This window comes from Rhineura floridana, chromosome 2, assembly GCF_030035675.1.
Source record: "Rhineura floridana isolate rRhiFlo1 chromosome 2, rRhiFlo1.hap2, whole genome shotgun sequence".
Classification (NCBI taxonomy): Eukaryota; Metazoa; Chordata; class Lepidosauria; order Squamata; family Rhineuridae; genus Rhineura; species Rhineura floridana.
Window position 1 is genome coordinate 43,868,887 of NC_084481.1, and position 15,487 is coordinate 43,884,373.

General features: G+C 41.7%; 1 protein-coding gene across 3 annotated transcripts in view; it reads right to left on the reverse strand.

Moving 5' to 3' along the window:
* Nucleotides 1-13,878, reverse strand: part of ITGA6 (integrin subunit alpha 6) — an 81,148-nt gene extending 67,270 nt beyond the window's left edge. The window contains exon 1 of one of the 3 annotated variants that reach the window (XM_061608488.1): nucleotides 13,485-13,878. In XM_061608488.1, coding sequence (XP_061464472.1) covers nucleotides 13,485-13,660 — 176 coding nt within the window. In that variant the 5' untranslated portion in view covers nucleotides 13,661-13,878. Of the gene's footprint in view, nucleotides 1-13,480 lie in introns of all 3 variants that reach the window. The other 2 variants (XM_061608490.1, XM_061608489.1) reach the window with 2 other exon arrangements.
* Nucleotides 13,879-15,487: the final 1,609 nt, after the last annotated feature.

Below are 15,487 nucleotides of genomic sequence, written 5' to 3' on the forward strand. Positions count from 1 at the left end.
TGGGAATTAAGCCCCCATGGTAGAACATTTTGGGGAAATCTTTTTTAATAATAATAATAATAACAACAACAACAACAACTTAAAAAAAAACACACATCACATTGAAAAGCCACAACTGAACTTTGAAGTTTGCTTCACCCATTCATCCTGAACAGTGAAATAAATACCTCTACTGTACTTTGTTGCTATTGTTCACTCAATGAGGGTGCAGTATATAGAGATGAAAACAGGAAATGTGATCCTTTTAAAAAAAAAAAAAGCCAGGGTGGGAGTGGAAGATTGTACAAGTCAAGCACAGCTAGATATTTCTAGTTCCCTCTAGTTTAAGAGTCTCAAGATCACAAAGTCAAATTATTCCAGAAAATACACCATCAATCCTATCCTGCTCTTATCATTGCCAAAAGATTCTCGGATTCTGCCTGAGACTGCTGGAGAGACTACAGATAGCTTGCATTGTACTAATTTTCTTTGTAAGCCACCTTGGATGTATAAAATGGAAAAGTGGGGTTTAAATCCTTTAAATAAGTAAAGTGGATTAGAGTCCCTACACATTTAATTAAGATATGTTCAAGATCACTTGAATTTATATTACTTACAATCCCCTCTAGGATGCACACCTTAACGTGGTGAGGGGGTTTGAGAGTGTTGAAGAAGCTGAGAGCAATGCCGTCAAGAGTCTAGACTAAGAGGTTAGACTCCTAGCAGGGGCACCCAAGGCGGAATGGTCAAAGCTGAAACACCAGACTAAGATGCATCCAGACTCAGAGGAAGGCAATGGTAAACCACCTCTGAATACCTCTTACCACGAAAACCTTATGAACAGACTATCCAAAATGCAACACGAGATAGTGCTGGAGACCCCAGGTCAGAAGGCACTCAATGAGCTACTGGGGAAGAACACAAGACAAGTACGAGTAGCACTGTGACTAATGACGCAGATGGGTCAAAGCCAAAAGGAAGCCCAGAGGCTGAGGCACACAGATGCGAAAGGAGAGTCCAGAGTTGTACAACGCACACAATAGGAACATGGAACGTGAGAAGCATGAACAGGGAAAGTTAGAAATTGTCAAGCAAGAAATGGAACGTATCAACATTACAATACTCGGCGTGAGTGAATTAAAATGGATGGCAATGGACATTTCCAATCAGGCAACTACAAAATATTTTATGCAGAAAATGAGAAAATGCTTTAATAGTGAGAAGTGATGTAGCAAAAGTAATTAGGAGCTACAACACAAGGTCTGAGCGAGTTATATCAATGAGATTAAACAGGAAACCTATTAACATAACCATCATCCAAGTCTATGCTCCAACGGCAAATGCAGAAGAAGAGGAATTGGAGAGATTTTATGCAGAAGTACAGGAAGAAACTGATCACACACCAAAACAAGATGTGCTGATAATCATGGGGGACTGGAATGCAAAAGTAGGGAACAGAGAAGAACTAGGAATTCTGGGGAAATGGGGCTTAGGAGACAGAAATGAAGCAGGAGAAAGACTTATTGAATTCTGTGAAGCCAATAATTTGTTTCTTGTGAACACATTTTTTGAGCAACCGAAAAGACAACTGTACACGTGGAGATCACCAAATGGTCAATATAGGAATCAAATTGATTATATAACTGGTAGAAGAAGATGGAGAAGTTCCATACTTTTGGCGAAAACAAGACCAGGAGCAGACTGCGGTACAGATCATGAACTGGTCGTATCGAAAATCAGAGTAAAGCTAAAGAAGAACAGCAAAGCAATCATAATGCCAAAATACCATTTAAATAACATCCCAGGAGAATATAAAGATCAAATAAGGAACAGGTTTGAGGCTTTAAATGTAGTTGATGGAGAACCAGAAGAACTATGGAGTGAAGTCAGAGACATTATCAGGGAAGAATGCAAAAAGACAATATGTCTAGTGAAAAAGAGAGAAAGACCTCAATGGATGACTGAAGAAACTCTTAAAATGGTTAAAAAGAGAAGGAAAGCAAAAGCAACAGGAGATAGAAGCACAGTCAGAACCCTAAATGCAACATACAGCGACTAGTACGTAGGGACAAACTATTACAATAGTTACTGTATAGAAATAGAAGAGGACAACAAAAAGGAAAGAACAAGAGCCTTATTCCAAAAGATTAGAGAAATGAAAGGGAAATTTAAACCAAGAGTAGGGATGTTGAATAATCAACAGGGGAACACACTAACTGACCGAGATGAAATAAAAGGAAGATGGAAGCAATACACTGAAGAACTCTATAAAAGAGATGCAAGGATGACAGATTCATTCACATAGGAACCGTATGATGAAGAACCAGAAATTTTAGAATGCAAGGTGAAAGCTGCTCTTAAAATACTTGGAAGAAACAAATCACCAGGAACAGATAGCATACCTAAAGAGTTGCTACAAGCTACTGAGGCTGAATCTGTCCAAATATTGACTAAAATTTGTCAAGAAGTATGGAAAACTAAACTATGGTCCACAGACTGGAAGCATTCAATATACATCCCAATTCCAAAGAAAGGGGATCCCAGGGAATGCAGTACTTAACGAACTATTGCCTTAATATCCCATGCAAGTAAAATAATACTCAAGATTCTACAACAAAGGCTCTTACCATATATGGAGCGAGAAATGCCAGATGTCCAAGCTGGATTTAGAAAGGGAAGAGGCACCAGTGATCATATTGCAAGCATACATTGGATAATGGAATGAACCAAGGAATTTCAGAAGAAAATCACCTTGTGCTTTGTAGATTACAGCAAAGCCTTTGACTGTGTAGATCATGGAAAACTATGGAATGCTTTAAAAGAAATGGGGGTGCCACAGCATCTGATTGTCCTGATGCGCAACCTATACTCTGGGCAAGAGGCTACTGTAAGGACAGAATATGGAGAAACCAATTGGTTCCCCATCTGAAAGGGTGTGAGACAGGGGTGTATTTTACTCTATTTATTTACTCTATATGCAGAACATATACGGAAAGCAGGATTGGACCAAGATGAAGGAGGTGTGAAAATTGGAGGGAGAAATATCAATAATTTAAGATATGCAGACGATAGCATACTACTAGCAGAAACCAGGAATGATTTGAAACGAATGCTGATGAAAGTTAAAGAGGAAAGCACAAAAGCAGGACTACAGTTGAACATCAAGAAGACTAAAGTAATGACAACAGAAGATTTATGTAACTTTACAGTTGACAATGAGGACATTGAACTTGTCAAGGATTATAAATTCCTCAGCACAGTCATTAACCAAAATGGAGACAATAGTCAAGAAATCAGAAGAAGGCTAGGACTGGGGAAGGCAGCTATGAGAGAACTAGAAAAGGTCCTCAAATTCAAAGATGTATCACTGAAAACTAAAGTCAGGATCATTCAGCCCATAATATTCCTGATCTCTATGTATGGATGTGAAAGTTGTGTCAGAATTGTTTAATATGTTTTTTAAAATGTTTTTAATGCTGTTTTGTTTTAATGTATTTTAAGATTTTTTTTTATGATGTTTTAAAGTGTTTTAGTGCTTTGTTTGCTGCCCTGGGCTCCTGCTGGGAGGAAGGGCAGGATGCAAATTAAATAAATCAATAAATAAAAGTTGGACAGTGAAAAAAGTGGATAAGAGAAAAATCCACTCATTTGAAATATGATGTTAGAGGAGTTTTGTGGATACCATGGACTGCGAAAAAGACAAGTAATTGGGTGTCAGAACAAATTAAACCAGAACTATCACTAGAAGCTAAAATGATGAAACTGAGGTTATCATACTTTGGACACATAATGAGAAGACATGATTCACTAGAAAAGACAATAATGCTGGGAAAAACAGAAGGGAGTAGAAAAAGAGGAAGGTCAAACAAGAGATGGATTGATTCCATAAAGGAAGCCACAGACCTGAACGTACAAGATCTGAACAGGGTGGTTCATGACAGATGCTACTGAAGGTCACTGATTCATATCGCCATAAGTTGTAATCGACATGAAGGCACATAACAACAACAACAACAACCCAGTAACATGCTTTACAGCAAAATTCTGTGTATAGCTACTTCGAAATATGTGCTACTGAGCTCACTGGGATTTATTTCCAGGTAAGTATGTTTAGGATTGCAGCCTTATGCCACACATTGCTTTCCACAAACAAGATGGTTAAAGCGCAGGAAAAACACATTTTCTTTTCATCTGGTATATTCTTAAGAGAGAAACTTCCCATATGCCTGTATTAATTAGTACTTTATTTGGGATGATTTGATCAGAAGTGTCCTCCCAATTGTTTACATTGGTTAAAACTGCCAGACTTTTTGATTTTATTCAGACAAAAAAGATAACATCTACACAGACATGTTGTACAAATATCTAATTCATCGAAAAAGTAAACTAGAGGGCTGATAAATAAAAAGAAATAAAAACAATAACAGAGAGTAAAGGATAAATGACTAAATATGTATTTGCTATTCCAAAACACGATAAATAAAGTCCATTTTTCAAAAACCTACTTATTTTCAATAAACCTATTTGTCTGGTGTTAAGTCTCTTATACAACACCAAAATATTTTTTATACATGCTTTAGGAGAGTGAGGTGTGTGTTATCTTGTTTGTTTATTTATTGCACTTGTATACCGCCCCATAGCCGAAGCTCTCTGGGCGGTTTACAGCAATCAAAAACATTAAAACAAATATACAATTTAAAACACCTATTTTAAAAACAATTTAAAACACAATTTTAAATTTAAAACAATATAAAAACAATTTAATTTTTTGTTTTCATGTATTTTAATGTCTGTTTCTGTGATGATTTAAAGTGTTTTTAGTGCTTTTGTTTGCCACCTTGGGCTCCTGCTGGGAGGAAGGACGGGATATAAATCAAATAATAAATAAATAAATAAAATGAGTGTTTCTCCTGTGTGAAGGGAAAACTAATCTATAAGCAATGTTAAGGGGTAACCAATCTGTTTTTGAGTAGTCTCATCAACTCCCCTAAAGGGCCAATACTCTTAAAGTGAAAGACTCACTCGTGAAAATAATGATTCCTGACTATTAAAAGAAAGAAAGCAAATTAATCCAAATAACGGCCCTATGTTGTTCTGGTGGCCACACAGTTGTTAGGAGGACTCAGACCTAGCAAGTTTTTTCAATAGGAAACAGAGTGTAGGCCCATCTCATTCAGCATACGCACAGTTGCGATGTAGAGGAATTCTGCAAGGCAGGGTATAGGAAGTAATCCATTTGCAAACAGTTCATTTGCTTTATAAATCTGTTGAAGTTCCTATACGTCAACTAGGGCTTTACACACATAGCACTGAAAGTGCTGTACCCCAAACATTGCTTAGCATACACACATAAACGCACACACTTTCTTAGCATTCCCCACTCCAAACTTTCTGTGGAACTTACATGGGATTTGCAAACAAGTCACACCTAAACAAATGGAACTGACAGAGGAATTGAATTAGATGGATTGCACCTTAAACTTGTGTTTACATGCGATACTTTTTGTTTAGACTTAACAAACATTTCCATTCCTTTCAGCAAGGGCCTTACAGAGAACACAACATTTGATCAACATAGTTAATCCTGACTCACTTGAATTTTATAAGAAAAGGAGGACAGTGTAGCCTTTGCTATGGCTATCGGGAGAAGCAAATGGGTGTTAGATATGGATGGTGGGACACACTGTGTGAATCCATGTCATCAAGTTCTTTTGGCCTTGGGTAAATCACTATCTCCTTGCCTTATATACCTCACAGGGTGGTCATGAAGATACAGTGCCTTGCAAAAATAATCAGACCCCTGACCAATGCTCCCATTACTCAATTACAAATGGTACATTGTAATTTCGTTCTGTACATTTTATTTTGAAACACTGAAACTCAAAATCAATTATTGTAATTATTGACATTGGTTTTATGTTGGGAAATGTTTGTAAGAAACATAAAAAAACTGAACATGTTGCTTGCATAAGTATTCAACCCCCATACATTAATATTTGGTAAAGCAACCTTTTGCTGCAATAACAGCTTTAAGTTTTTTGGGGTAGGTACGTACCAGCTTTGCACATAGTGTCGGAGGGATTTTGGCCCATTCTTCTTGGCAGATTCACTCCAGGTGGTTCAGGTTGGTTGGATGTTGCTTGTGGACCACAATTTTCAAAGAGCGCCACAGATGCTCAATGCTTATTGAGATCAGGACTTTGACTGGGCTACTGTAGGACATTCACCTTTTTGTACTTGAGCCACTCTGATGTTGCGTTGGCCTTGTGCTTGGGATCACTGTCCTGCTGGAAAGTGGATTTCGTCCCACACTTCAGTTTTTAGTGGACTGAAGCAGGTTCTCTTGCAATATTTCACTTCATCCATTCTTCCTTCAATTTTAACAAGATGCCCAGTCCCTGCTGATCAGAAGCATCTCCAGAGCATGATGCTACCACCACCACACTTCACTGTAGAGATGGTGTGTCTTGAGGCATGAGCAGTGTTAGGTTTGCGCCACACATAGGGCTTTGAGTTTTGGCCAAAAAGCTCTATCTTGGTCTCATCTGACCACAAAACCTTTTCCCACATAGCAGCTGGGGCACTCTCATGCTTCCTGGCAAACTCCAGACATGCTTTCAGATGGTACTTTTTGAGTAATGGCTTCTTTCTTGTTATCCTCCCATACAGGCCAGTGTTATGCACACCTCTTGATATGGTTGACTAGTGCACCATTATTTCACTCCCAGCTATTGAACTCTGTAGCTCCTTCAAAGTTATTGTTGGCCTCTCTGTGCCTTCTCTCACAAGGCTACTTCTTGTCTGAGCGCTGAGTTTGGAGGGATGGCCTTTTCTTGGCAGTGCCTGGGTGGTGTGATGCAGCTTCCACTTTCTGATTATTGATCCAGTTGTGCTCACTGGGATATCCAAACACTTGGATATTAGTTGGTACCCTTTTCCTAATCTATGCATTTGTATTACATTGTCTCTCAATTCTACAGAATGCATTTTGGTCTTCATTTTCCTTCAGATCCACAGCCTGACCAATGATCCTTCAACAGTGGGGTTTTTATCCTGACAACATGACAGCAACTTTAATGGTTCACAGGTGGAGGCCAATGGTAAGGTAACTGTGTCCTCGATAGGGCAATTTCTTTCATCTGTGTAAACTGGGAGCTTCCACAGCACAGGGGTTGAATACTTACGCAAGCAACATGTTTCAGTTTGTTATGTTTCTTGCAAACATTTCCCAACTTAAAAAGCAATGTCACCTTACAATAATTGATTTTGAGTTTCAGTGTTTCAAAATAAAATACCATAAAGAACAAAATTACAATGTACCATTTGTAATTCAGTAATATGAGAGCATTGGTCAGGGGTCTGATTACTTTTGTAAGGCACTGTATATTCCAACCTGCCTCAAGGCCCTTGGCAGCAATAAAAATGTTGAATTTTGATTTTGATTTAAAATAATCAGCCAAATTTTCCTCTTCAGGCCCCTGATTTGTATTATAATGTACTAAGGGATCCTGTGGTCTCTGGCAGCAAATAGATAAAATTCTCACCAATAAGATTATAAGAAAAAGTTTAAAAATGATGCACCAAGATTATCCAAAATTCCTATCAATGAGCAAACACAGTTTCTGATATTTTGTTTTAAAATAATAATAACATTAATACTTAACATTTGTATGCACTTTCAATTTTTCAAAGCATTTCATGCACATTATGTAGTTGAAATCCTTACAACAACCTAGTAAGGCCAGAATGGGGAACCTGTGGCCCTTCTGATGTTGGTGGACTACAGCTCCTCATTCCTACTGAAAAGTAAATCACTATTTTTGTCCTTCATATTGTAGATGAGGGATAGGACTGAAGTTGAGAGAGAGTGGTTTACTAGTGTGTTCATGGCAAAGGAGATAGTGCTTTCTTGTCATAAGGGTATTTAACTTTAAAAAAAGGAAGATGAACAGAATCTACCAATCTAGTGTGTTCATACATGGCAAATGGGGGATAAAAATGGCCACAGTCTGCAGATGCGAATGTATTTAAGTCACATATTTGAACTGGCCTACTCTACTGCTTATCATTTAAGGTAGGAATGAAGGATCTGGGGCCTGCCAGATATTGCTGGACTACAGCTCCCATAATCCCTGAACATTGGCCATACTGGATGGAACTGATGGAAGTTGGAATCCAACAATTAGGGAAGGACTGTAGCTCAGTGATAGCACATCTGCTTTGCACGCAGAAGGTCCCAGGTTCAATCCCTGGCATCTCCAGATATGGCTAGGAGAGAACTCTTGTCTGAATTCCTGGAAAGCCACTGCCAGTTACTGTAGACAATACTCAGCTAGATGGACCAATGATCTTACTCAGTATAAGGCTGCTTCCTATGTCCCTAACATCTGGAGGGCAACAAGTTTCCCACCCTTGTTTTAAGACATACATAAAAGTCCAGCCAGGCTAGTTTAAATAATTCAGAAATGTCATATGAGTGTTCTTCAGACATACATTTTGGCAAATTATTTATTAGAAAGACAATTTGGATGCAGTTAAATACAATCATTTTGCTGGTCTGAAGAGGTTTCAATCAGCTTTAAACAAAAAACAACAACATCAAAATAACAGACCTGAGACTACCCTGCTAGTGATTACTATGACTTGTGAATGGCTATAGTTGAGATTTTTGTGGCGACATAACATGATAAAAATAGATGCTGGCAGCAGCCAAAGAATTGGCTGGTTATTTCAAACCACAATAAGGATTTAATTCTTCCTCAGCCATACGGCTCCTGTTGCCCATTTGGGGTGTGGAGGAGTAAGAGAACCATGAAGAATTAATTAATTAATTAATTAAGAATTAAGAGAACAATTAAGAATTAGGCATAGGAGAACAAGACGACCAGTGAAATAGAAAAGACAGATTATTGCAGTGAATGAGAGCCCAGTGTGCCTTCATCCAACATCTCCAGAATCTGTTATAGGCAGCTCTGGAAAGCAGCAATGATACTATGGGATGCCAACAAAGGTCTATTCACATAAAGGGGTTGTCACAATGTAACCACAACCTACCTCAGTCTGGCATGGCAGCAAAGGAACTTCACCACATTTAGCAAGGAAAGGCCTAGTTTTCATTCCCAGTGTGGTGTAGTGGTTAGAGGGTCACATGAGGACTAGAGAAACGTAGGTTCAAATCTCCACAGCTGAAAGCTCACCAGATGACACTGGGCAAATCAGTCTCTCTCTAAATCTAACATACCTCACAGGATTGTTGCAGTCATAAAATGGAGGTGGTTGGTTGGGAAGAATCATATATATACTGCCCTAAGCTCCTTGGAAGAACCATGAGAGAAAGATGTAACAATAAGGAAAGAAAATATGGTCTCCCTGCTCATAGCTGATTGGCATAGCATTTATTTCACTATCAGTGCGGATGCACCTCATCTTGCATGACAAATATCCTGGGATGAACTCACTATTCCACAGCAACTTGCTCGTGTGAATTTGGTTTTAATATGGAAACTAAATTCTCGAGTGAGTTGCAGTTGTTCAAAGGGTTGGGTATGTTAGGCTGTGCATGGTTATGATAATAATTTTACCTACACTGAAGCCTTAACATATGTATCACAGTCTCTATTTTTGCATTTGATTTCTCTCTGACCTCACTCCTAACAATGTTTAGCCTTCCACAACCATGTGTATATATATTCTTGCCAACTTAAGATAACACTTCATGTATCTGAGGGAGTGAAAGTTTATGCTATAATAAATTTTGTTTAAGGGGTTGTGGATTGTTTGCAATTGTTCAGAACTACATGAATCTTGAAAAGTTGGCCGCCAACTTGGATTAGGCAAATCCATGGTGGATAAAGCTATCAGCGGCTACTAGCCACAATGGCTATGTTCTACCTCCACTGTCAGAGGTGGTAGTCTTCTGAGTATCAGCAGCTGGGAATCACAAGTAGAAAGAGTAGTGTTGCACTCATGGCCTGCTTGTGGGTTTCCCGTATGGCATTTGGTTAGCTACTGTGAGAACAGGATGCTAGCCTACATGGGCCTTTGGCTTGATCCAACAGGGCTCTTATGTTCTTAAAGTCTTAACAGCCCTTGTAAATTTATCTGATGTACACACTATACTTTACTGCATGCTGTCTAGGCATTCTTGCCTCTTTCTTTTTTTAAAAAAAGACACCACTTTATATCCCAGTCCCAAACATATGGGGGGGGGGTTAATCCCATTTGTGTAATTCAGTTTTACTTCTAAACACATGTGCTTAGGATTGCAACATCAAAATAAATGTGTTTGCATACCTGTAGCTGAGCCAAGCTTGTGGCAAGAAAGCTTTTGACTGTATGCACATATCCACCAAAGCAAGAAAGTTGGGAGACCTACTCAACAATAATGCACAGTCCAAAGGCAAATGTTGGGTTGAAGCCAACAGTGGCATGAGTCAGACATGCCCAAAGGAAGCACATGTTCACACTTCTGGCCGCTCACCCAAAGCCTCCAGGGCAAAAAAAAGGGAGAGTTATACTCTTCGTTTTTGCTCCAGAATGAAAACAACAGTTGGAAAGTATTTGTGAAAGTGAGTACGGCACCATGGAATTGTAGTTCAAATACAGTCAAGCAAGTCCTAAATGCAATGTTTTTCACTTTAGACTCTCCCTTCCAATATGTATTATTTTATTTCATATAAAACATTCAAGAGTTGACATCTCAGTTCTTGGGGCAAAACAATTTTTTTCTTGAAATGAAGTTGTCTTGACCTGGTGTAGCATCCTGCGATCCTGTACATGTCTACTTATACATAAGCCCCATTGAGTTCAGTTGGACATGTTCCCAAGTAAGTGAGTATAAGTTTGCAGTCTAAAAGACTGAGGTTACAATCCTATACTCACTTACCTGGAGGAAATCCCTTTGAATTCAATGGGAATTACTTCTGAGTAGACATGTAGAGACTTGCACTGTGAGTTTCAGAATAGAAAATTTGTGATTTGAAATTTACCTCTGCCATGAACTCATGAAGTGGCCTTAAGCAAACCACTCTTTCAGCCTTAACCCCACATCTGCAGTGAGAATAATACTGGCCTATTTTACAAGCTCATAGTAAGGGCTACAAGATAATTTAAGTAAAAGCACACTAAACACTCTAAAGTACTATATAAATGCTATGTATTAAAATGGTGCATTTTTGAATGCCCTAAATGTAAATGTACTGTCTTCAAGTCGATTCCGACTTGTGGCGACCCTACAAATAGGGTTTTCATGAGGCTGAGAGGCAGCGACTGGCCCAAGGTCACCCAGTGAGCTTCATGGCTATGCAGGGATTCGAACCGTAGTCCAACACCTTAACCACTACACCACACTGGCTCTCAATTTGAATGCCCTAGACTATGTTAATTATCTTACCAGCTGATCATTGGGACTTGCAAAGTGCTCTGAAGCCCTAATAATCAGCTGATCCAACAGGGCTGCAAAATGCCATGCATAGCTCTCTGCAAGCATTGACAATCAGTTGATTTTTTGGTACAGCAAAGAGCTGTGCAGCGCACTATGCACAGAGCTTTGCAAACCTATTTTTGACCATCCGCATCTTTACCTGCCCTATACCTGACATCATATATGTCACATTTGACATCAGGTGTAGGGCAAGTGGTTATGGCTTAGCTAAAACAGACTCATGGCCCAAATAGGGAGACCTGGTGGGCCTACTTGGTGTGCAGGCCAGAGGATCCCCATCACTTTTAATATGTTTGGGTTGACATATGCCCTCACCAATTACCTATAAATGAACAAGACACAAAACAAGGGTTGTTTTCATCTTAAGGGTGGCCTCACTTCACTTTTTTACCTTGCTCTTTTATCACCTTTCTGCTCCAATGCAAAATTGGCATTTAAGCATGACCAAAAGTACATGCATCATTCAAGGATACCCACTGGCTCCTGTAACCTGTTTTCTCTTCTGCCAAACATTCAAGCAACAATACAATTTAAACTACAATTTGCAGACAGTCATGTTTAGTCTCATACCCTGAAAACCCTCCTCAGCTGATTTCTGCAGGTCAGACCACTGTTAGTGGCACAGTAGCAGGCCAGGCTGTGGTTGTTGTTTTCTGAACTAGCTGACTGTCCAATTTAAAACTTTCTCCCTCCTTTAAGCAGCATGATCAGTCCATCCATCAGCAAAAGGATAAGAAGGAGATGGGGCCAGATTGCTTCTTAGCTGTGTGTGGTAGCATTAGAAGACAAAGCTTCCCCCCAAAAGGGACAGAATTGTTTTTTTCTTCAAAGAAGCCAGCCTTCAAATATAGTTCAAACTAGGCATCCTGTCTTTTAAATGCGCTTTCCTGAAGGGGAGAATACACTTGCTTATTATAGCACCCCCTTTTGGAGTTGCTGCTCAACTGACCTGAAAGGTTTACATTCCCTGAGAAGGAAGGTCCTTTTGTTGCCACACACCCCCATCGGCATTCTTTGTTACCAGGGATCAGGAATGCAAAAACACAGAGGAGCGGGATTTGTTTTGCTTTAAACCAAGAGTTCAAAATCTTTTTTTAAGGATTCCGCTTCACGCGAGCCACTCTAATTTTAAATCAGGTAGGACTTCCAGAAAAGTTTTTTAAAGAACACCTGCATATCAGCCAGAACCAGTTTTTCGAAACATCAAGTTCCCTTCCGACATTTTGATACTTCCCATCTTTTTGCCGTGTTTTCTGGAGTTTCTCTAGTTTTCCTATCATAACACAACCCTCCATAACAGGTGGTTGGTCTTCCACCCCAGCTCCCCATTTTGGTTCACTATAAATAAATAAATATCCTCACAGCTCTACATAAATACGTTTTCGGGGGGGGGGGAGATATTTGCGCCACACACCGGCGGAAGTTGGTGCCGTTTGGAGCCTCACTCTCCTGGCTCCACACCTCCGTCTCCTGGTGGAGAAACCGCAACACGGGCACAGTCAGGAGCAAACTTCAAAAGCAGCACCTCCGTCTCCGCTTCCTTAAAACGGAGCGGATCCACAATTCCCCAACGCCCGAGCTCCTGCGAGAGGGCCCAAATCCGAACCGTACGACCGCACCGAACAAGCAATCCTTTAATAAGTGAGAGGGGCGCTTCAAAAGGCAGACTGTGCGCATGGATAAGGTTTACTTCTGCCTGATTCCACCTGTAGGGCTTCCACACCAACGGCTCAAAACCTTTAGCATTCAAACAGTATCCTCCTTCCCCCGCCCCCCCAAAACAAATAGCTCAACCTAAGTTTGAAATCTGTCAGTCAGCGCTTAAACCCAGGAGATCCGCGCCAACCCGCCCAAGCAGAGGATCAGCACAAGGTGGAAGGGCTGCTGGCCAAGCCGCTTCTCCAGAGCCAGCGGCGATTACTGTCCGGGCCAGGGCGCATCTAGGACTGGGCAGGCCGAGCTAATCTAATTCGACTCCCACCCCTTACCCGCTAGCCGGGATCAAGCTCCAGACAAGCCGCTGTAGCCAGGTTCCCCACCGCCGCGCCCCGGACTCACTTACAATCTCCTGTCCTCTGGCTCCAGCTGCCGGTGCATTGCCAGGGAGAAACCGAAGAGGCTGCCGGATTCGCCGCTCCACATGACCACGTTGCCCGTGTCTAGATTGAAGGCGAGGACCAGCCCGGGCAAGAGGGACAGGTAGAAAAGCGGCGGCATCGGCCCCAGAGCGTGAGCCATGCGAGTCTGCTGCTCGGACCGGAATCCCAGGCAAGGAGGCGGTGGTAGAGGAGGAAATGCAGGCTTGCGGGCGCTCCTCGCCCTGCTGGCCACTAATCGGCTCGGCTCTCCCTCTCGCTGCCGCCACTCTGAAAGAACCCGTTGTTCTCTCCTGAGACTTTCTCGGGCTTCGCACCAAGTGACGAACAACAAGCCCGGAGCCCCGCCCCGTCTCTCCCCAAGCACGCAGAACTGCCTTGCCGTACCCTACCCTGCCCTGCCCTGCCCTGCCCTGCCCAGCCTAGCCTGCCGGAGGTCTTTGACTCCAGCCGCCTGTTGCCCAGAAAATCTGAGTCAAGCCGGCTGTAAACCGCTCAGACATTCTTCATTTTGACCGGTCTCCAGGAACAGATTTTAGCGTGTTCTCTGATGTTAGAACGCGCTTGAGCCTCACCCTCGATGACCCTTTTGTGAGATTCCCCAAACCGTGGAAGAAACTTCTGGGACTCCTGGTGGATCCCCTGTATGTCCTTCGGTCAAAATCTGAGAGGGGATGCAGTCGCGACAAGGGCCACGAGTGAACCATAGATCCACAGAGTTACAGGGGGCCTTGCGGTAGGCCACCTGGTCCAACCCCCTGCTGGAGACAATGCTGAAGTTGGTTCCTAGTTTCCAATTCCCAGTTCCTTATTTGCGTGAAAGTTCAATCACTAACAAAGAAGAAAAGTTGATAGCTACAGCAACGTCAAACCAAATTTAACATGCCCCTGAACCCCAAAATATATGATGGGGTACCCTGTATGATATATTGCTGTAATCAGGAGACTCTCCCGGTCAAGACTGAAAATACATTTATGCAATCAAAATCATCAGGATTCTGATATCATAAATACATAATGATGTCATAAAATCATTAAAAAATAAGTAACTGGGGTACACACCCCAAAATCTGCTCTGGGCCAGGGCAAATCATATACCCCAGGAAAGGAGAGGGTGTCCACTTCAGGATGCCAGTGCATCCCGTCTGGCCCAAAGATTCTGCTGGGCACCAGGCACACATGAGGACATCCATGCAAAATCAAACTGGACTAAAACACGCAGAAAAAATAGGTAACTGGGGGTGCCTACCCCAAAGTCTGCTCTGGGCCAGGACAAATCATATACCCCAGGAAAGGGGAGGGGGTCCCCTATGGGATGCCACTGCGTCCTGCCTGGCCCAGAGCTTCTGCTGAGCGCAGGGCACGGAGGAGTGCATCTATCCAAAACCAAAGCAGACAAAAACATACAGGAAAAAATAAGTAACTGGGGGTACACACCCCAAAAACTACTCTGGGCCAGGACAAATCATATACCCCAGGAAAGGGGAGGGTGTTCTCTGTGAGATGCCACTGCATCCCGCCTGGCCCAGAGCTTCTGCTGGGCACAGGGCACATGACAGGGCATCTATCCAAAACCAAAGCAGACAAAAACATACAGAAAAAAATAAGTAACTGGGGGTACACACCCCAAAATCTGCTCTGGGCCAGGACAAATCATATACCCCAGGAAAGGGGAGAGTGACCCCTACGGAATGCCACTGCGTCCTGCCTGGCCCAGAGCTTTTGCTAGGCAGAGGGCACAGATGAGGGCATCTATGCAAAACCAAACCAGAGAAAAATGTGCAGGAAAAAATAAGTAACTGGGGGTGCCCATGCCAAACTCTGCTCTGGGCCAAGACAAATCATATACCCCAGGAAAAAAGATGGTGTACTCTATGAGATGCATGTCTTTCCCAGCTAAAATAATGAAGAGTAAATAGGGAAAAAGATATAATTTGGGGTGACCACTACAAAATCTTCTGTGGGCTAT